A 15,391-nucleotide genomic window follows, 5' to 3' on the forward strand; every position below is an offset into this window, starting at 1 on the left:
AAGCACCACTACCCACCGCCACTACTCTGTTATTCCAATCTACAACTACCACCTTCTGAGCCTCATCCACATCGCAGTAGCCACGTCTAGCCCTTCACGTCACTCATTGCACAGCAGTGCCTTAAGAAGACTGAGAGCCACGTTGTCGTAGGACCGTTACAAGCCTCTGTCGAAAGCAACCGAGTCGACCAGCTTCAAGTCACAAACCGAGGGAACACCAGCTGACGTCCTCTGTTTACCACAACAAAAACAGAGCAGTCTTGAGACTAACTGCCTCCCCGTCTCACCTAAGAGCCATCGTGTAAAGCCACATCCCACCTCGGCCAGCCCCTAGCCAGGCACTGGCGCCCACTATAGCTTCACCGTCATACCACGTTGCGGCCACCACGAGCCGCTACAAACCCAAGTCGAGAGCTACTCGACCATCACTAGCCCATGTACATAGCCACCATTGAAGCACCCATAGTTGCACCGCCGTGATCAACGTTCACCCAGCTTTGGCCTTCCTCTCTCTTGCGTTAGTCTCTCTCTCTCTCTAGCTCGCTGATATCCCTTTCTCACAAGCCCATAATTACCATTTGCTAGGTAGATATTAAGGGTGGTGTCACGTGCTAGAACATACTTGAGCGTAAAATTTTTTTGTTATGGCTTATATGAATTTGTGAGAGATCAGCGTGAAAGGTTAGATTATTTTTGGAAAATGAAAGAATGTCGAGGAAATTGAAGTTGGGTTACAAACATAGGTTTTTAAAGGGATATTGCGGGAAAAATATGTGAAAATATGTTGGGATTGGTAATATTTTTAGAGTTTAATAATATAATTATTAGAAGAAAATATGTGAAAATAAAAATATTTTGAGGATAGTTGGTATTTTAGGATTTTGAGGATTTTAGACATTAAGGAAATATAGATTTGTATATCGCAAGTTTTAACTACGAAGTATGTGTTTAATTGAAAATTTAGGCAAATTACGTGACTATTTTATAGGTGATAATTCATGTTCCCTTGGCACTGTTGTGAAGAAATTCAGAAAAGTTAAAAAGTTTGGGTAGCAAGGTTTCCATGCTAGACTATGCATAAAATAAACAGACTGAAGTTGATTTTATAAAAAAAAATATGCATGTTTTGTTCTGAAAAGAAACTCGAAAACAATCTCGATCATTTTATCTGCATTACTCATGAAATCTACATAAGAAGAGAAAAATATTTTTATTTTCTGTCATGACTGGTGTAAACATGAGCTATTTTTAACATTCTATTTCTGAACTATGCAAGATCGAATTTGAAATTTTTTGCATGCTTATGTGGAGATGCTCTGAATCTATTATAATTATGAAGATGATAGGATTCTGTTTAGTACTCTGTTTTGATAAAATGTGGCATCTGAAAACTTTTAGCATGACATTCTGATTCTATATATAGTTTTGTTTCTGCTCTGCTTTGACCTTACCACGGGTGCAAAACGATGGCCTCTGTTTGGGTTGGTACCAATTTTTCTGTTTCCGTTGCACCCACTTTGGAAGCAAAGTGATTTTATGCGTGGTCTTTCCTGTGTGCACACTCGAAATTTCGAGAATAATAAGAGGAATATTTCACATTCTATTTTTGTTCGGTTGACCGCCGGGGTTTGCACAACCCTATCACATGGGTTAAACATAGAATTTTGTTATGATATGATGCTTAGTTATGCTATACCAAAGGACTTTTGAATATGAATATTTTGAATTATCGCTCTGATATTTTGATAACATGTTGTGGTTCTACATTTTGAAACTAAAAATGTTTTGTTATGCCTTCTAAATTATGTAAATGTTCATGCTTACATACTAGTATATATTCTCTGCTTACTGAGTTTTTGATAACTCACCCCTTATCTCTACAATATTTTCAAATAATTTTGACGGTTCAGCTGGAAATCAAGAGTAGGAAGTATAAGTAAAATTATATGATCGTATAAAAATAACAGCCAAATGGTACAAGTAATTATTAGAGAGTCTTATTCAATAGATTTATTATTTTATATTGATTTGAGTATTTTGAGATGTGAAAATTCTTTAGTCTTTATGGAAATTTTAGTATGTTATGTTGAGATCTTTATTTGGTGTCCTTGTGGAGGAATATATATATTTGGTTTAAACAAGTAAATTTATATTTTATGGAATCTTTGGAGTATATATAATTATGTTATATGATTTTAGGTGACAAGAGCTTATTCTCCGACCCCTACGGGATTGAGGCGTTACAGAGCCAGCTGCAAATTGACACCAAAGTCACGCCCTTCTTGTTTCATCCCATTTTTAGGCTTCAGATCAAGACCCACTCTTGTTTCATCCAATTACAAGCTTCCAATCCAGGAAGTGAAAAGTAAAGCCGGCATTAAGCGAATTGAGTGGTGTTCAGATGAAAAATGGGAAACCCAGGCAGAATCACTAGCCCGCGCTAAATGGAACCAACTTAAAAGAAAGAAAATCCAACCCCTGACAGAAACCCATTGGGAACAAAAAAGTTAGGATTTTCCCATGCGCATTGTTTGGGGAAAAAAGCTAGATGCAAGCGAGTTTGCAAACACCCTTGTGCACGAAGAAGACCTGGCATGGCCAACTGGAAATTGATAAGGTAAGTTTCAATGAGTGATGCGTTGAGGCGGGAGAGGAGAAATCTTCATGAAGCCCTGTATTTTTTCATTGCTCAAGCTTGAGTTTCATAACCCTTCCTTCTGCCAATATAGAAATAATAAACGAAAGCTGCAAGATTTCATGTAAAGTTGTTGGACCCAAACCTGCCACAATCAATTTTTTCACTGCTTAAGCTTGAGATTTCATATAAGAAATTCAACACTAACTGAACATTATTGTGCAAAATGAGACTACAAGTTAATTTGCCAATTGCAAACAAATTTATTGACCTATCCAGCAAGTCTCCACAACCCACGACTAGAACAAATCCACCACCGAAAGCCCTACTAGGCGGCACCGTGAGAAACCAAAACCAAGCAATGCCCTCCGCACTGTGAGCCTCTCCTCTGTAGATGAGCAACCGAAGACAAACCGGAGCAACCATAATGACATAAGACATGCTCCACCATGTTCTCTGTTTCGGGAAGTAAAAAACAAAACAAATTCTCTTGGCCTTTAGCCCAGCTCTGCCTCGCACATAAACTTCTGACCACCTTGTGGGTCAGCGTCTCAACAGACCAAGCCATTGCATACTCCTCCACAAATAACCTTGACTGTTCCGACCCCACTACGTTGCCACCCTGCACCATGACCCACGCTACCCAACCAGCACCAGAGGCCAAACACCATAGAAACTGTCACAACCCTGCACTGTGAGCCACCATGGAAACAACTGACGAAAAAGTCTCGTTTTGTTACCCCTTAAACAGAGCACCCCTACGCATAACCCAACCCCAATTGCTCCCTAGAACTGCCGCACGTAGAGGCCAACAACCATGGATGGAGAAGACTGGCCAGCCCCACTAACTCACTACTCAAGTCCTTGTTGCACAACCAACCAATCCTTGTTGCACAACCACCCAACCCCGTGTACATACAACTCGACAACAAGAGGAAGAGAAGCTAACTACCGTGACCCCCACTCCCATGTTTCAAGATTTGTGAGCAAAGCATGGGTCGTAGAGGAATGAGGAAAGTGAAAATGGGGTGCGAAAATCAGTTTAGGGCTGACAAATGGAACCTAACCAGTTCTTCTAATTATATCTGGGAATGGACACAGTGAATGAACCTATGTTGTATTCTTCGTCGTGTTTTTGTTATTCCCTTTTGGTTCTTTTGTTTGTTTTTTTTTTTTTTTTAAACAAAGCTAACGTGATGGGTCATATGGGGGCGTGCACAATTTTGTGCGCAAACTCGCATGTATGTAGCGAGATTGTTGTTTGAGACTATAGTCTACTTTCTAGACCGCTTGTTGAACTTCTGTCATGATTCCAAGATTTTCGAGTAGCCTTGGCATTCCCTATTCCAGTGTCATTGATGTCGTACCAGTTCCTGCAGCAAATAGGTTCTAGACTTGTGAATTGAGATAAGAAGAATTAAAATAAAAATAAAATAAAATATTATTTTTTTAATATTATTATTATTTTAAAATTTTAAAAAAATTAATTATTTATTATATTTTATGTAAAAATTTAAAAAAAATATAATGATTAGATAAGATGAGTTAAGATTAATTTTAAATCTAAACGAGGTACAATATATATATATATATAAATATTATAACTACATATTAAGTTACATATGCATGTAATTCTGAACTGAAAATAATGTTTTAAGTTCTAAAACTGATAACATTAAAAAGATTATTCGTATCAATTTTAAATTCAAAACCGAATCACACCTAGAAATTCCCTTTCCCCAGATAATCTGGTCCAAACCTCATAATCTTAAATTCAAGAGTACGTCCAAAATTAAACCTAACTCAACTCCCCTAGTCAAGGGTAAGTAGTATTTGCTGAATTATCAGAGGAACTGTTATGGTCCGAAATTCGGGATTCAAAATGTGTTTTGAATAAATTTTTTTTATGTATTTTTTTAATTATTATAAATATTTTTAAAAAAATAAAAAAATAATAATATTATTAAAAAATATTTTTTTAATCATTTAATAAATAAAAAATAAAAAATTTCATTCGTGACACATTTTGAATTCCGGATTCGGACCAAAGTATTTCTCAATATCAAATCACTTGCCCTTTTTAGGCTGCTATGTTTCCAAATTTCCTCCACGTGGGTTTCTTTTTTAAACATGTATTCAATTATTAGAAGTAGGGTGCAATTATTACTGAAATTGGGCCACATCTATTTCTCATTCACTTTAAACCCGCCTCCCCTAACTTTATCCTTCATGTTATCCATCTTCATTACACTGCAACTAATTACTAATTATTTATATAATATATATACATATATAAAAAATACTATTTATAATTTTTATTTATATAAAAATACATACTTACATATAAGTTATGAAAAATTTAAAATTAAAATTTAAAAAAATTAATAAAATAATCTTATAAATAAAATTATAAATACATATAACATCATTCTTTTTATTTATTTTGAATTCACAGAAAAATTAAGCATAGCCAAACTAGTAAATTAAAGCAAACATTGACTTTAGTTATGTGATGGAATGGAGCCACGTCAACAAAACATTATAAATATCTTTTTCAAAAGAATAAAAGCGCCGACAAAACCAATTTGGCATGCCGTAGCATTGATATCATGTATAAAGGTTAGACATCTGTGTGTACTTCCGAGCTGTGTTTTTACTGTTGGTTTACCTAGGAATAAAGTCATCTTCGTTATCGGATCTCTCCGCCGGAATTTCCATAGACAAACATGGATTTCTTGAGCAGTATCATATATCTTTGCCTCGCCTGGACACTGATCCAAACCTTCCGAATGTTTACAAGAAGCAAAGCAATTCCCAGAAAGCTTCCACCTGGTCCTAAACCTTTTCCGGTAATAGGAAACCTCTTCGATCTCGCTGCTGAAAAACCCCACAACTCCATTATCGAGCTTGCCCAGATTTATGGCCCCATAATGAGCTTAAAGCTAGGCCAAGTAACCACAGTGATCATTTCCTCGATGCACACGGCTAAACAAGTTCTTCAAACACACGACCAACTCTTGTCCAACCGAACCGTCCCGGACGCGCTCCGAGTCCACAAACATGACGAGTACGGCTTGCCCTGGATGCCCATTTCGACCCAGTGGAGAAATCTTCGTAAAATATGTAATGGCAAACTGTTTTCCAAGAAAATACTCGATGCCAACCAAGCTGTCCGGTACGACAAAGTGCAAGCGCTCCTCACAGAAACTCGTCAAAGCAGTTTAATCGGTGAGGCGGTAGATATTGGCACAGCGGCTTCCAAGACTGCACTTAGTCTGTTGTCGAACACGATGTTTTCGGTGGATTTGGCCGATCCGAGTTCTGACACGGCTAGGGAATTCAAGGAGACCGTGCGAGATATCAGTACTGTGGCAGGAAAACCAAACTTGGCAGATCTTTTTCCTCTGCTTAGGAAGATCGATCCCCAAGGCAGAAGGCATCTCATGGCGGTTCACTTTGGTAAGCTAATAGACATCTTTGACCGAATGATTAGCGAACGTCTACAGTTGAGAAAAGTGTCTGGTTATATCACGAATAATGACATGTTAGATGTCCTTCTCAACATTAGTGAAGAGAACAATGAGGTACTGGACAAACCTAAGATGGAAAGTTTGTTCGTGGTAACTACTGTCACTCTGTTCTTCTTGAACTTTCTCCCCCCTTGGAATCATTTGTTTACTTCAGTTTTGATGACAGTTTCTGATGTACAAAAAATAATCTTAACTTTTTTGTTTTTGGGTTAGGACCTATTCGTCGGGGGCACCGATACAACTTCATCTATGCTAGAATGGGCAATGGCAGAGCTACTCCACAACCCAGACGTGGTATCAAAAGCCAAAGCAGAGTTGGAGCAGGTAATTGGCAAGGGAAACCCAGTAGAGGAATCGGATGTTACCCGGTTACCTTACTTGCAAGCAATAATCAAAGAAACATTCCGGTTGCACCCGGCACTTCCTTTCTTGCTACCCAGGAAAGCCGAAGCAGATGTGGAAGTCGATGGTTACGTTATCCCGAAGGGTGCTCAAGTGCTAGTGAATGCATGGGGTATAGGTCGAGATCCAAGCACATGGGAAAATGCTAACTCATTTATGCCAGAGAGGTTCTTGGGATCAGAAATTGATGTTAAAGGAAGGCACTTTGAGCTTATACCGTTTGGTGGCGGAAGGAGAATATGTCCTGGGATGCCATTGGCGATGCGAATGTTGCACTTGATGTTGGGTTCACTTATCCACAACTTTGATTGGAAGCTTGATGACGGGGTTAAACTTGAGGATATTAGTTTGGAAGGTAAGTTTGGCTTAACATATCAGATTGGTAATCCAGTGAGAGCTGTCCCTATTCCAATCTAAAATTTGTTTAAGAAGTATTGCCATGAAGTGTGAATTGTCCCCTCTATCCAATACATTAATTATTTGGAAACAAGGTTTTGTATGATTTAAAAAGTTTGTTTATAGCTAGTTTATACTCCAACGTACGTGAAGTTGGCTGCCTCAATATATTGATAAATAAAACTCCCTCCCTCCTCGTGTGGGCATCGCAAGGGGTGGTGGCAAGGCATTGGAAGGATTCCTCTACCAATTTTCTTGTATTATATATATATATATATATATATATGTTGTTGTTGTTTTCTACTTTTAGATCTTCTTGTACATTTTTATACTTCTTTTACTTTTAAATTTAAAGTTTTAAAATTATGTTATATAATGTAGCATTTCTTTTGAATTCAACACCACACGACGAGTTTTTAAAGAGGTGGGAAATAAGTTACAACGCTTGATAAAAAGAAAAATGAAGTGTAAAATTGAAGAACTAAATAATAACATTGAGAAGTTGATAAATGATGTCCACAGTGGAATCAATTAGAACCAGAGAGGTTTGAAGGATTTCCTGGCCCAGATATAAAGAGCCTTAGAAAGAAAGGATATGATTCAGATGGAAGAGAAGAGAGAGGTTTGCAGAGGAAACGATGGAAAGGATAATCTTTGCTTGCGGGTCAACCACATGAAGAGTCGTTTGGGAGTTGAGAAGGGTTTTCAAAGACTGGAGGTGATGGGGGCGAAATGAATGGTGTCGAAGGGAGTCTCTAAACTCAGCCCAGGCTTGAATAATACCTCGGGCTGATGAGGGGGAGGAATATGAACTATGAAGAGCCGACATTGCTGCTACCGCCACTAATGCTTCTCAGCCATTCTTCAAGGAAAACGGTACTGGCTTGTTTTGCCATCTCACAGTTCCCAACTGAAAAAAAAAAAAAAATACAACATTACTCATCCCCACAAAAGAAAAAAGGGCTACAAATGTCAAATTTAAATATGTAAAATCTCGAATGTTGGCTTCAGGTAGAGCTGGTTGAAAACCTCCTCCTCCCCTTATCTCTAATAAACTCTCTCCCTTCTGTCTAAAAACCTCTTTTGCAGATCCGGCTTGAGGGGTGGGAGCTTCGGCTCCCTCCCCCTCCCTCCCTCCATCCTCCTCGTCCTCCTCCTCCTCCATCATTTCTCTTCTATGTAGTTTTTGTTTTATATTTTTGTGTATTTTCAGGCGAAATAAGAGTGAATTGCCGATTTGGGTCTTCCCGCCGCCACAGGCCAGCACGCACCCCGCCATGGTGATGCCCTGCCGCCGATCTTAAAGACCACCGAATGCGGCACCAAACAGAGCGGCGAGTAGCCCACACGCGCGGCTCGAAATTTCGGCGTCGTTTGGCGCGTGGCCTTCACGCACCACCCAGGAGCCCTCTGCCAACATCACGAGCGGCGTTTTTGGAGTCTGTGAGTCCGGGATCTCCAAGGTCGACTGACGGTTCCCTTCCCAGAGTGGCGCGTGTACTGCACGCGCCACAGCAGTCTCTGTATTCTGTTTTCTTTTGTTGCAGTGTTTTTTTTGTAGTTTTCTTTGTGTAATGTGTAGTTTTTAGGTTAATAAAAATCTTAAAAAAATTAGTACCTTCGAACTTTAATCCGAATGGAATATTAGTCCCCCCTCCGCGTTGACGGGGTTGTTGGGGTTTGGTATACTCTATCCTGCTTAGTCGAGGTATAGGACTTTGTAATCTCTGTCGTAGACAGATGTGATATTTTCTCTAAAGTTCTAGATCTTTAGAGATTTACTGTCTGGATTAGACCATGTCAGTCACGAAAGTGTACTGAGAAGATATTAACTTTTGTAATTGATTTATTTTTCAAATCAACTTTGTAAGTCATCCTCTTTTAATGAAGGTTAACACCCGTTTACTCAAAAAAAAAAAAAAAGTAGAGCTGGTTGAAGTTTTACAGCCAAGTGATCGTATTACTGAATAGCATACAAATTCGATACATTCATGATTCAACAAAGCACGGTACAAAAATAACTAAATTTGTACCTTGTCAATAAAATCACCCATAATAATGTCCCCGGAATCACTTTTATGTAACAGTGCTGACAATACAGATATTACTTATTGGGTTTTCTCCATTCATCTCTTAGTGAAAGTTCTATGATGGTAAAAAAAAAAAAAAAAATTTTCAGAAGTATATTAAATATGGAAAAATCATCTTATAAGTGAGTTCGAACGTTAAATCATGCATCAATACTGACATATAAGACATTCATTTAATAAAATAGTGTAAATTAAAAACGAAAATAATTTTCATAAAATAAAAGACTTTCTTCTTTTCTCAATTATTTTTTTTAATAAAAAAAATCACGTAAGCGTCAGTACGTGATTTGGTGTACCAAATCGCTTGTACCTAGTAAGGCTCTTTTATTATTAATTTTTTTTCTTAAAATTAATTTTATATATATATATTTTTTACAATTAACACCCATTACATAAGATCTGTGAAAGGGAGTAGGAAGAGAGAAAAATAAAAAATAAAATTAATTCCTTTGGTGGAGAGAGAGTGGAAGGAGAGAGAGAAAATTAATAAAATAATATTTGTAGAATAAACAGTACAAGTATTTATTGACACTGTTCATAATTATAAAAATATTTACACATTTATAAGTCAATATAATAAATTTAATCATCTAATTATCTAATTATACAAATATGTTTTTGCATTTACATATACAACCAATGCTAAAGAGAAACCCAAGGCGGGTTAGTCGAGGATTTATGCAATCTGGTCCGAGTTCTAAACTATACTCCGGCATCTGAAGTTCTGATCAACGGCCTTTTCCTTCCTCTCTTTTCAAAGAGATTCCCTCTTGGTCGACTCAACTCGGACGAAGCCTACAAAGAACTAGAAGTTCACCCAGTCACCTTCGTGTTGTTCTGATGGGTAATTCTTCTCTATTTCTATCTCTTATTGAGAGAGCGTAATTATTCTCTCGTATGCAATTCATGTATTTCTGCTTTCAAATCGATTTCTACAATGTTTGATGAGCTAGCGTTTTCTTTTGCCAATATTATTATATTTGAGAAGTGATTCTACAAATGGTGTCGTGGTGTAGTTGGTTATCACGTCAGTCTAACACACTGAAGGTCTCCGGTTCGAACCCGGGCGACGCCAATCTTTCTCATATTAGGCTCTTTCTTTTTCTTTTTAGCAAATCCGGTTTCAATACAAGGCAAAAGAAACCCTTTAATGTGAACAAATCTAGTTTGGATACAAAAAGTCTCAATTCATCTCATCTAATTATTAAAAGTTTTTAAAATTTTTACTTAAAATATGATAAATAATTCAATTTTTTCAAATCTTAAAATAATAATAATATTTAAAAATATAATAAATAATTTAATTTTTTTAAATCTTAAAAAAAATATTTTGTTCAACTTTTAATTTGTATCCAACCTTTCTCATATTATGCTTTTTCTTTTTCTTTTTCTTTTGAGCAAATCCGGTTTCGATACAAGGCAAAAGAAACCCTTTAATGTGAACAAATCCGGTTTGGATACAAAATGTCTCCAATTCATCTCAATTCATCTCATTTAATTATTAAAATTTTTTAAAATTTTCACACAAAATATAATAAATAATTCAATTTTTTCAAATCCTAAAATAATAATAATATTAAAAAATATAATAAATAGTTCAATTTTTTCAAATCTTAAAAAAAAATATTTTATTCAACTTTTAATTTTCATCTCAAATCATCTTATCTCAACTCATTATCCAAATCTCATCTCAAACGGTTCTGATTCTAATAAAGACATTCCTCTTGACGAATAAAGACATGAACACGGTATAAAAAAATAATATTTTTAGTTATAAAGTACGTAAATGTCGTATATTTTTTATAAAAAAATAAATATGAGATTTACATAAAATAATTAATTTTTTAATAATAAATTTTACTATTTTTTTAAAAAAATATATCACTTATATAATGTATAACTATACCTAATTTTACTCTTAATGAAATTCAAAATGATACTTTTAAAACAGAAATCGGAAAATGAGTAATATTAATTAATATGAATTTTAGAGCATTGCTATTCATTAGCCCATACACCACACACCATAATTTTTTTTTTATTTTTTTATTTTTTTAAAATATTTTTTGGTTTTATTATTCTTAAAATAATTGAATTATTTTAATTATAATTCATATACCACACATTTGATAAGAGAATAAAATTTAAAAAATCATAAAAATGATAGTGTGTGGTGTATGAGGTTTAGGAATATAATTTTTCCAAGTTCATACTCACTCAATCAAATCTCTCAATTAAAAATATTATAAAATTTAAAAAAAAATCATCATTCATATATCATATATTATATATATATATTTTATTTTTTTATTAAATATTTTATGTATAAATGATGAATAAAAAAATTACTTTAATTTAAAAAAATGAAGTGTAGTGTGTTGGATAAGAAAATAAAAGTAAAAGCAATTGAGGATTTGTTTGGAGTCGTTGGACAAGTCTTTTCAATCATTTCATATCCTACCTAATCCAATAATTATCTTCGATCTTGGAATTACCTAAAGCGGATAAGCATATTACATCGGCAAATTTCAAAAGGTTTCTTAAAATGTATTATTACTATTGGATGATCGGATTCGGGCACTCAACAGATAACGGCTTTTCCCAAGAAAAAATTTGGTATAATTTTCAATGTTTTTTCTCCTTTATGTCAATAACCTTTTAAGTTTTGAATCTAATTAACTTTTTTTAACTTAATTATTTAAAGAAAATTATTTAAAAAAATTGTCAATTAATTTATAAAATAATTTTTTCTTATAAATGCTTATCGAAAAATAACGTATTACTCGCTTCATTTTTTGGTCAGCATGCCATCCAATACATAACGTACCTTTCTCTCATTAAGCTCCCGCTGAGAATCTAATCACGCCGTTTCTATTCCTCCATGCCCCAACCCCCCATAATCCAACGCCTCTCACCAGTCCTACACTTCAAATCTGAATCCCCCCCCTCCCTTCTTTCTTTACACGCATACACTCTAATCCTCCATCCTTCTCGTTTTCGATGCTATCCCCACTTTCTCTCTCCTCTAGATCTGATCTCCTCTGAGCCACTATTTTCCTTCTCTCTCTCTCTCGAAATTCAACGCTGAAACGGGAACAAATACATATAATTTATTCATTCAGAGGAAGCAGCAGCGCTAGCTCTCACGGGCTTCCGATTTGGTGTTGCCCGTTTCATGCTTTTTGGCAATGGTGGAGGCACAGAAATGGACGACGCGCCGCATGAGCAACCCCAGGCTGGACACCCCCGCCACAGACCTAGTTCTTGACGTTCCGGTCACCCTGCCTGGCGGCGTTCGCAATAACACTACCTCCACCTACTTCCCCTTCTCTCCCAACGTTTTGACTGCCCTCATCGTCGCCTCCTGGTACCTCTCCAATATCGGCGTTCTTCTTCTCAACAAGTACCTCCTCAGCTTCTATGGCTTCCGTTTCCCCATCTTCCTCACCATGCTCCACATGCTCTCCTGCACCGCCTACAGCTACGCCGCCATTAACTTCCTCGAGCTCGTCCCCTTCCAGCACATCCACTCCAAGCGCCAGTTCCTCAAGATCCTTGCCCTCAGTGCCATCTTCTGTTTCTCCGTCGTATGCGGCAACACTTCCCTCCGCTACCTCCCTGTCTCTTTCAACCAGGCCATTGGCGCCACGACGCCGTTCTTCACCGCCATCTTCGCCTTCGTCATCATTTGCAATAAGGAGTCTGCCGAGGTCTACCTCGCCCTCCTTCCCGTCGTCTTCGGCATCGTCTTGGCGAGCAACAGTGAACCCTTGTTCCACCTATTCGGATTCCTCATCTGCGTGGGGTCCACTGCCGGACGCGCATTGAAGTCCGTCGTTCAGGGAATTATCTTAACCTCGGAGGCCGAAAAGCTCCATTCAATGAACCTCCTCCTGTACATGGCACCCATGGCCGCTCTGATTCTCTTACCGTTCACGCTTTACATCGAAGGCAATGTGGCGGCGATTACGGCCGAGAAGGCCAAAGGGGACCCCTTCATAGTCTTCTTGCTGATTGGGAATGCGACGGTGGCGTATTTGGTCAACTTGACAAATTTCTTGGTGACCAAATACACCAGCGCGCTGACCCTCCAAGTGTTGGGGAACGCCAAGGCGGCGGTAGCGGCGGTGGTGTCCGTCTTGATATTTAGAAATCCCGTTACGGTCATGGGGATGACGGGGTTCGCCGTTACTATCATGGGCGTGGGGCTCTACAGTGAGGCCAAGAAACGTTCCAAGATTACCACTCATTGATAGTGAAAACAAAGAACTGAAAATCGAAAGATTTTCACTTTTGATTTTGATTTGCCATAAACACGGGTGCGGCTTATTTCCTTCTTCTTTTCTTCAATTGTTTATCTGATTTTTGTATTTCATTTCAATTTTTGTTATTTAATGGAAGAAAAGGGGAAATTGGATGATCGAAGTGAAACTTGGAAATTGAACTGTAGAGGATGGTGGAGAGAGATGAAAACTGGGCCTTTTCTTTCTAACGTTTGTCTAGGTTTTTTCATTTTATGTGGCTATAATTGGTAGGGGTAGTAGTCTTAAGAGAAGAATAGTAAGAAGTTTTTCTCTGTATATTTTCCTGTGTCTAACCTTACATGTCACTTTATTCTGGTCACTTTAAAAGAGACATTCTCTGCCGTTATACTTCCGCCTTTTGCTGTCATTACACCATTCCATTTCTTCTATAACTAGCATATATTTGTGTTTTTATTTCTTTTCTTTTTCCTTGCTTCTTTGGTGGGTACTGGTGGATAAGTTTTTGTTTGTTTGTATTGCATTTCTCACAGTTTCCTTGCTATCATCTAGGACCTAAATCGCCTCTGAGTTTTAGAAAAAAACCAGTTCGATTGATGGAAGAGTATAAGAATAAAGTGATGGTTTATTATCAAATGGCATCTAAATGCTTTTCACTTTTGTATTTGTAGCATGATGGATGCTCTTTCCTGTACACACATGCCAATTTATTGTTGTTAAAAATTGACTTTTGAAGCACAAAAAAAACTTGGATTTTGATAAACTACCAAATCAGCCTACACCAATCATATAGATTATTGATAAGAAGCAAAGTTTTTCCAATTTCTGCCATTTTACTCTGCTGATTTTGAAGTTTCGGTTACCTCCCAACCAAATGTTTTGCAACTATTACTTCTTCCTCTGATCCCAATCTTATGTCATTCGAAGTAGGAGATAGTTATACAATTGATTAGATAAAATCTTATGTCATCCGAACCAAAGGAATCTTTCAGTTCATTGATTTCTAGCTCTTCTAGTAAAAGTTTCAGATTTTTGACTCTTGCTTTGATGGTGCAGTTAATGAATGGTCTCTTCTGATGAAATCTTTCCTACCAAGGAATGGATTCAAGAGAGAAATATTAGTTTCATGGTTGCTTCGAGTCATGGCTAAGCTTCTTGGCTCTTGTATTTGATTGGAGTGATGATGGCAAGGAGGGAGTCAAACTGTTGATTCACAAATCATATCGTAATTCAGTATTACTTCTTGCTGGAAAAATGAAATCCATAAAAACTCGAGGTATTCGTTCTTGTATGATTGTGAGAAACAGACTCATTGTAATGATTTGAAGAAGTAAAAGAAGCCCATTTGGTATGTGTGGATTAAACTAGTTCAAACGGGAACAACATATTCAGCCTGTTTTTTTTTTTTTTTCCTCTGCATAAATTGTAATCACCTGCACTAGTATACCATACGTAGTGTAAATGACACTGTCTATGATTTGAGTACGTTATCACCTCTATCCTTACAGTTTTTGTTCTCTTCACCTTTCTTTATGGGCTATTATTTTTCATGTCAGCAATTGGTCTCCGATTTCACCTTTGGTTTAGACAGAATGTGCGTGATCGTGATCTACTGTAACAACAAACAAGGAATGCTGTTTTTCAATCAATGACAAGACCATTGCCTGCATTTGAATGTTGAGTTGACTTGAGTTTTAATGAATTGTAGTTAGTTGAGACGATGGAGTAAGTTTTATAGGGTCTACCTAATATGAGTTTAAATGTGTTTGAATATTAAGATGAGTTTAGATATATTTATAAGAAGTTGAAAAGGTTATGGATCCTATGTGTAAAGAAGTGTTGAATTGAAGAAATTTGTGGATCCCACATGTAAATAGGTTTTGAGTTGAAATGAGTTTAGTAATTTGAGAGTTGGGTGTTTGGATGTTAGATTCAACTTAAAATTAAACTGAATTGAGTTGATCTCAATTAAATCTATCAACCAAACGTGGCCTTAGTCGATTCCTATTCTAAACGAGTCTAAACATGGGAATTGTCATTATATCCTAAGAGTATTAGCATTGGTTTATGCATATG

General features: G+C 36.8%; 2 protein-coding genes and 1 non-coding gene across 4 annotated transcripts; all 3 read left to right on the forward strand.

Annotated features, from left to right (window-relative positions):
• Nucleotides 1-5,312: 5,312 nt before the first annotated feature.
• Nucleotides 5,313-7,161, forward strand: LOC108990854 (geraniol 8-hydroxylase-like). Of its 2 annotated transcripts, none has more exons than XM_018964948.2 (2): nt 5,313-6,255; nt 6,379-7,161. In XM_018964948.2, exons 1-2 carry the CDS (start codon nt 5,362-5,364, stop codon nt 6,982-6,984), a joined length of 1,500 nt encoding a protein of 499 aa, XP_018820493.1. In that variant the 5' UTR covers nt 5,313-5,361; the 3' UTR covers nt 6,985-7,161. The 2 variants fall into 2 exon arrangements, with proteins under 2 accessions (XP_018820493.1, XP_018820494.1); XM_018964949.2 differs by having other exon boundaries at nt 5,313-6,219.
• Nucleotides 7,162-10,054: 2,893 nt separating this feature from the next.
• Nucleotides 10,055-10,128, forward strand: TRNAV-AAC. The gene has a single exon. It is a non-coding gene; the product is annotated as a tRNA-Val (tRNA).
• A 1,814-nt stretch (nt 10,129-11,942) lies between these two features.
• Nucleotides 11,943-14,820, forward strand: LOC108990857 (probable sugar phosphate/phosphate translocator At1g12500). The gene is made up of 2 exons (XM_018964951.2): nt 11,943-13,372; nt 14,372-14,820. Exon 1 carries the CDS (start codon nt 12,242-12,244, stop codon nt 13,304-13,306), a length of 1,065 nt encoding a protein of 354 aa, XP_018820496.1. The 5' UTR covers nt 11,943-12,241; the 3' UTR covers nt 13,307-13,372; nt 14,372-14,820.
• Nucleotides 14,821-15,391: the final 571 nt, after the last annotated feature.

This window comes from Juglans regia, chromosome 9, assembly GCF_001411555.2.
Source record: "Juglans regia cultivar Chandler chromosome 9, Walnut 2.0, whole genome shotgun sequence".
NCBI lineage: Eukaryota > Viridiplantae > Streptophyta > Magnoliopsida > Fagales > Juglandaceae > Juglans > Juglans regia.

What these genes read in the sequence shown, in the direction of transcription:
- LOC108990854 (XM_018964948.2), top strand. Translation starts at nt 5,362, where the DNA reads ATGGATTTCTTGAGCAGTATCATATATCTTTGCCTCGCCTGGACACTG. An exon ending in AGATGGAAAGTTTGTTCGTG is followed by an intron (nt 6,256 to 6,378) that starts GTAACTACTGTC and finishes TTTTTGGGTTAG; the next exon opens with GACCTATTCGTCGGGGGCAC.
- LOC108990857 (XM_018964951.2), top strand. Translation starts at nt 12,242, where the DNA reads ATGGTGGAGGCACAGAAATGGACGACGCGCCGCATGAGCAACCCCAGG.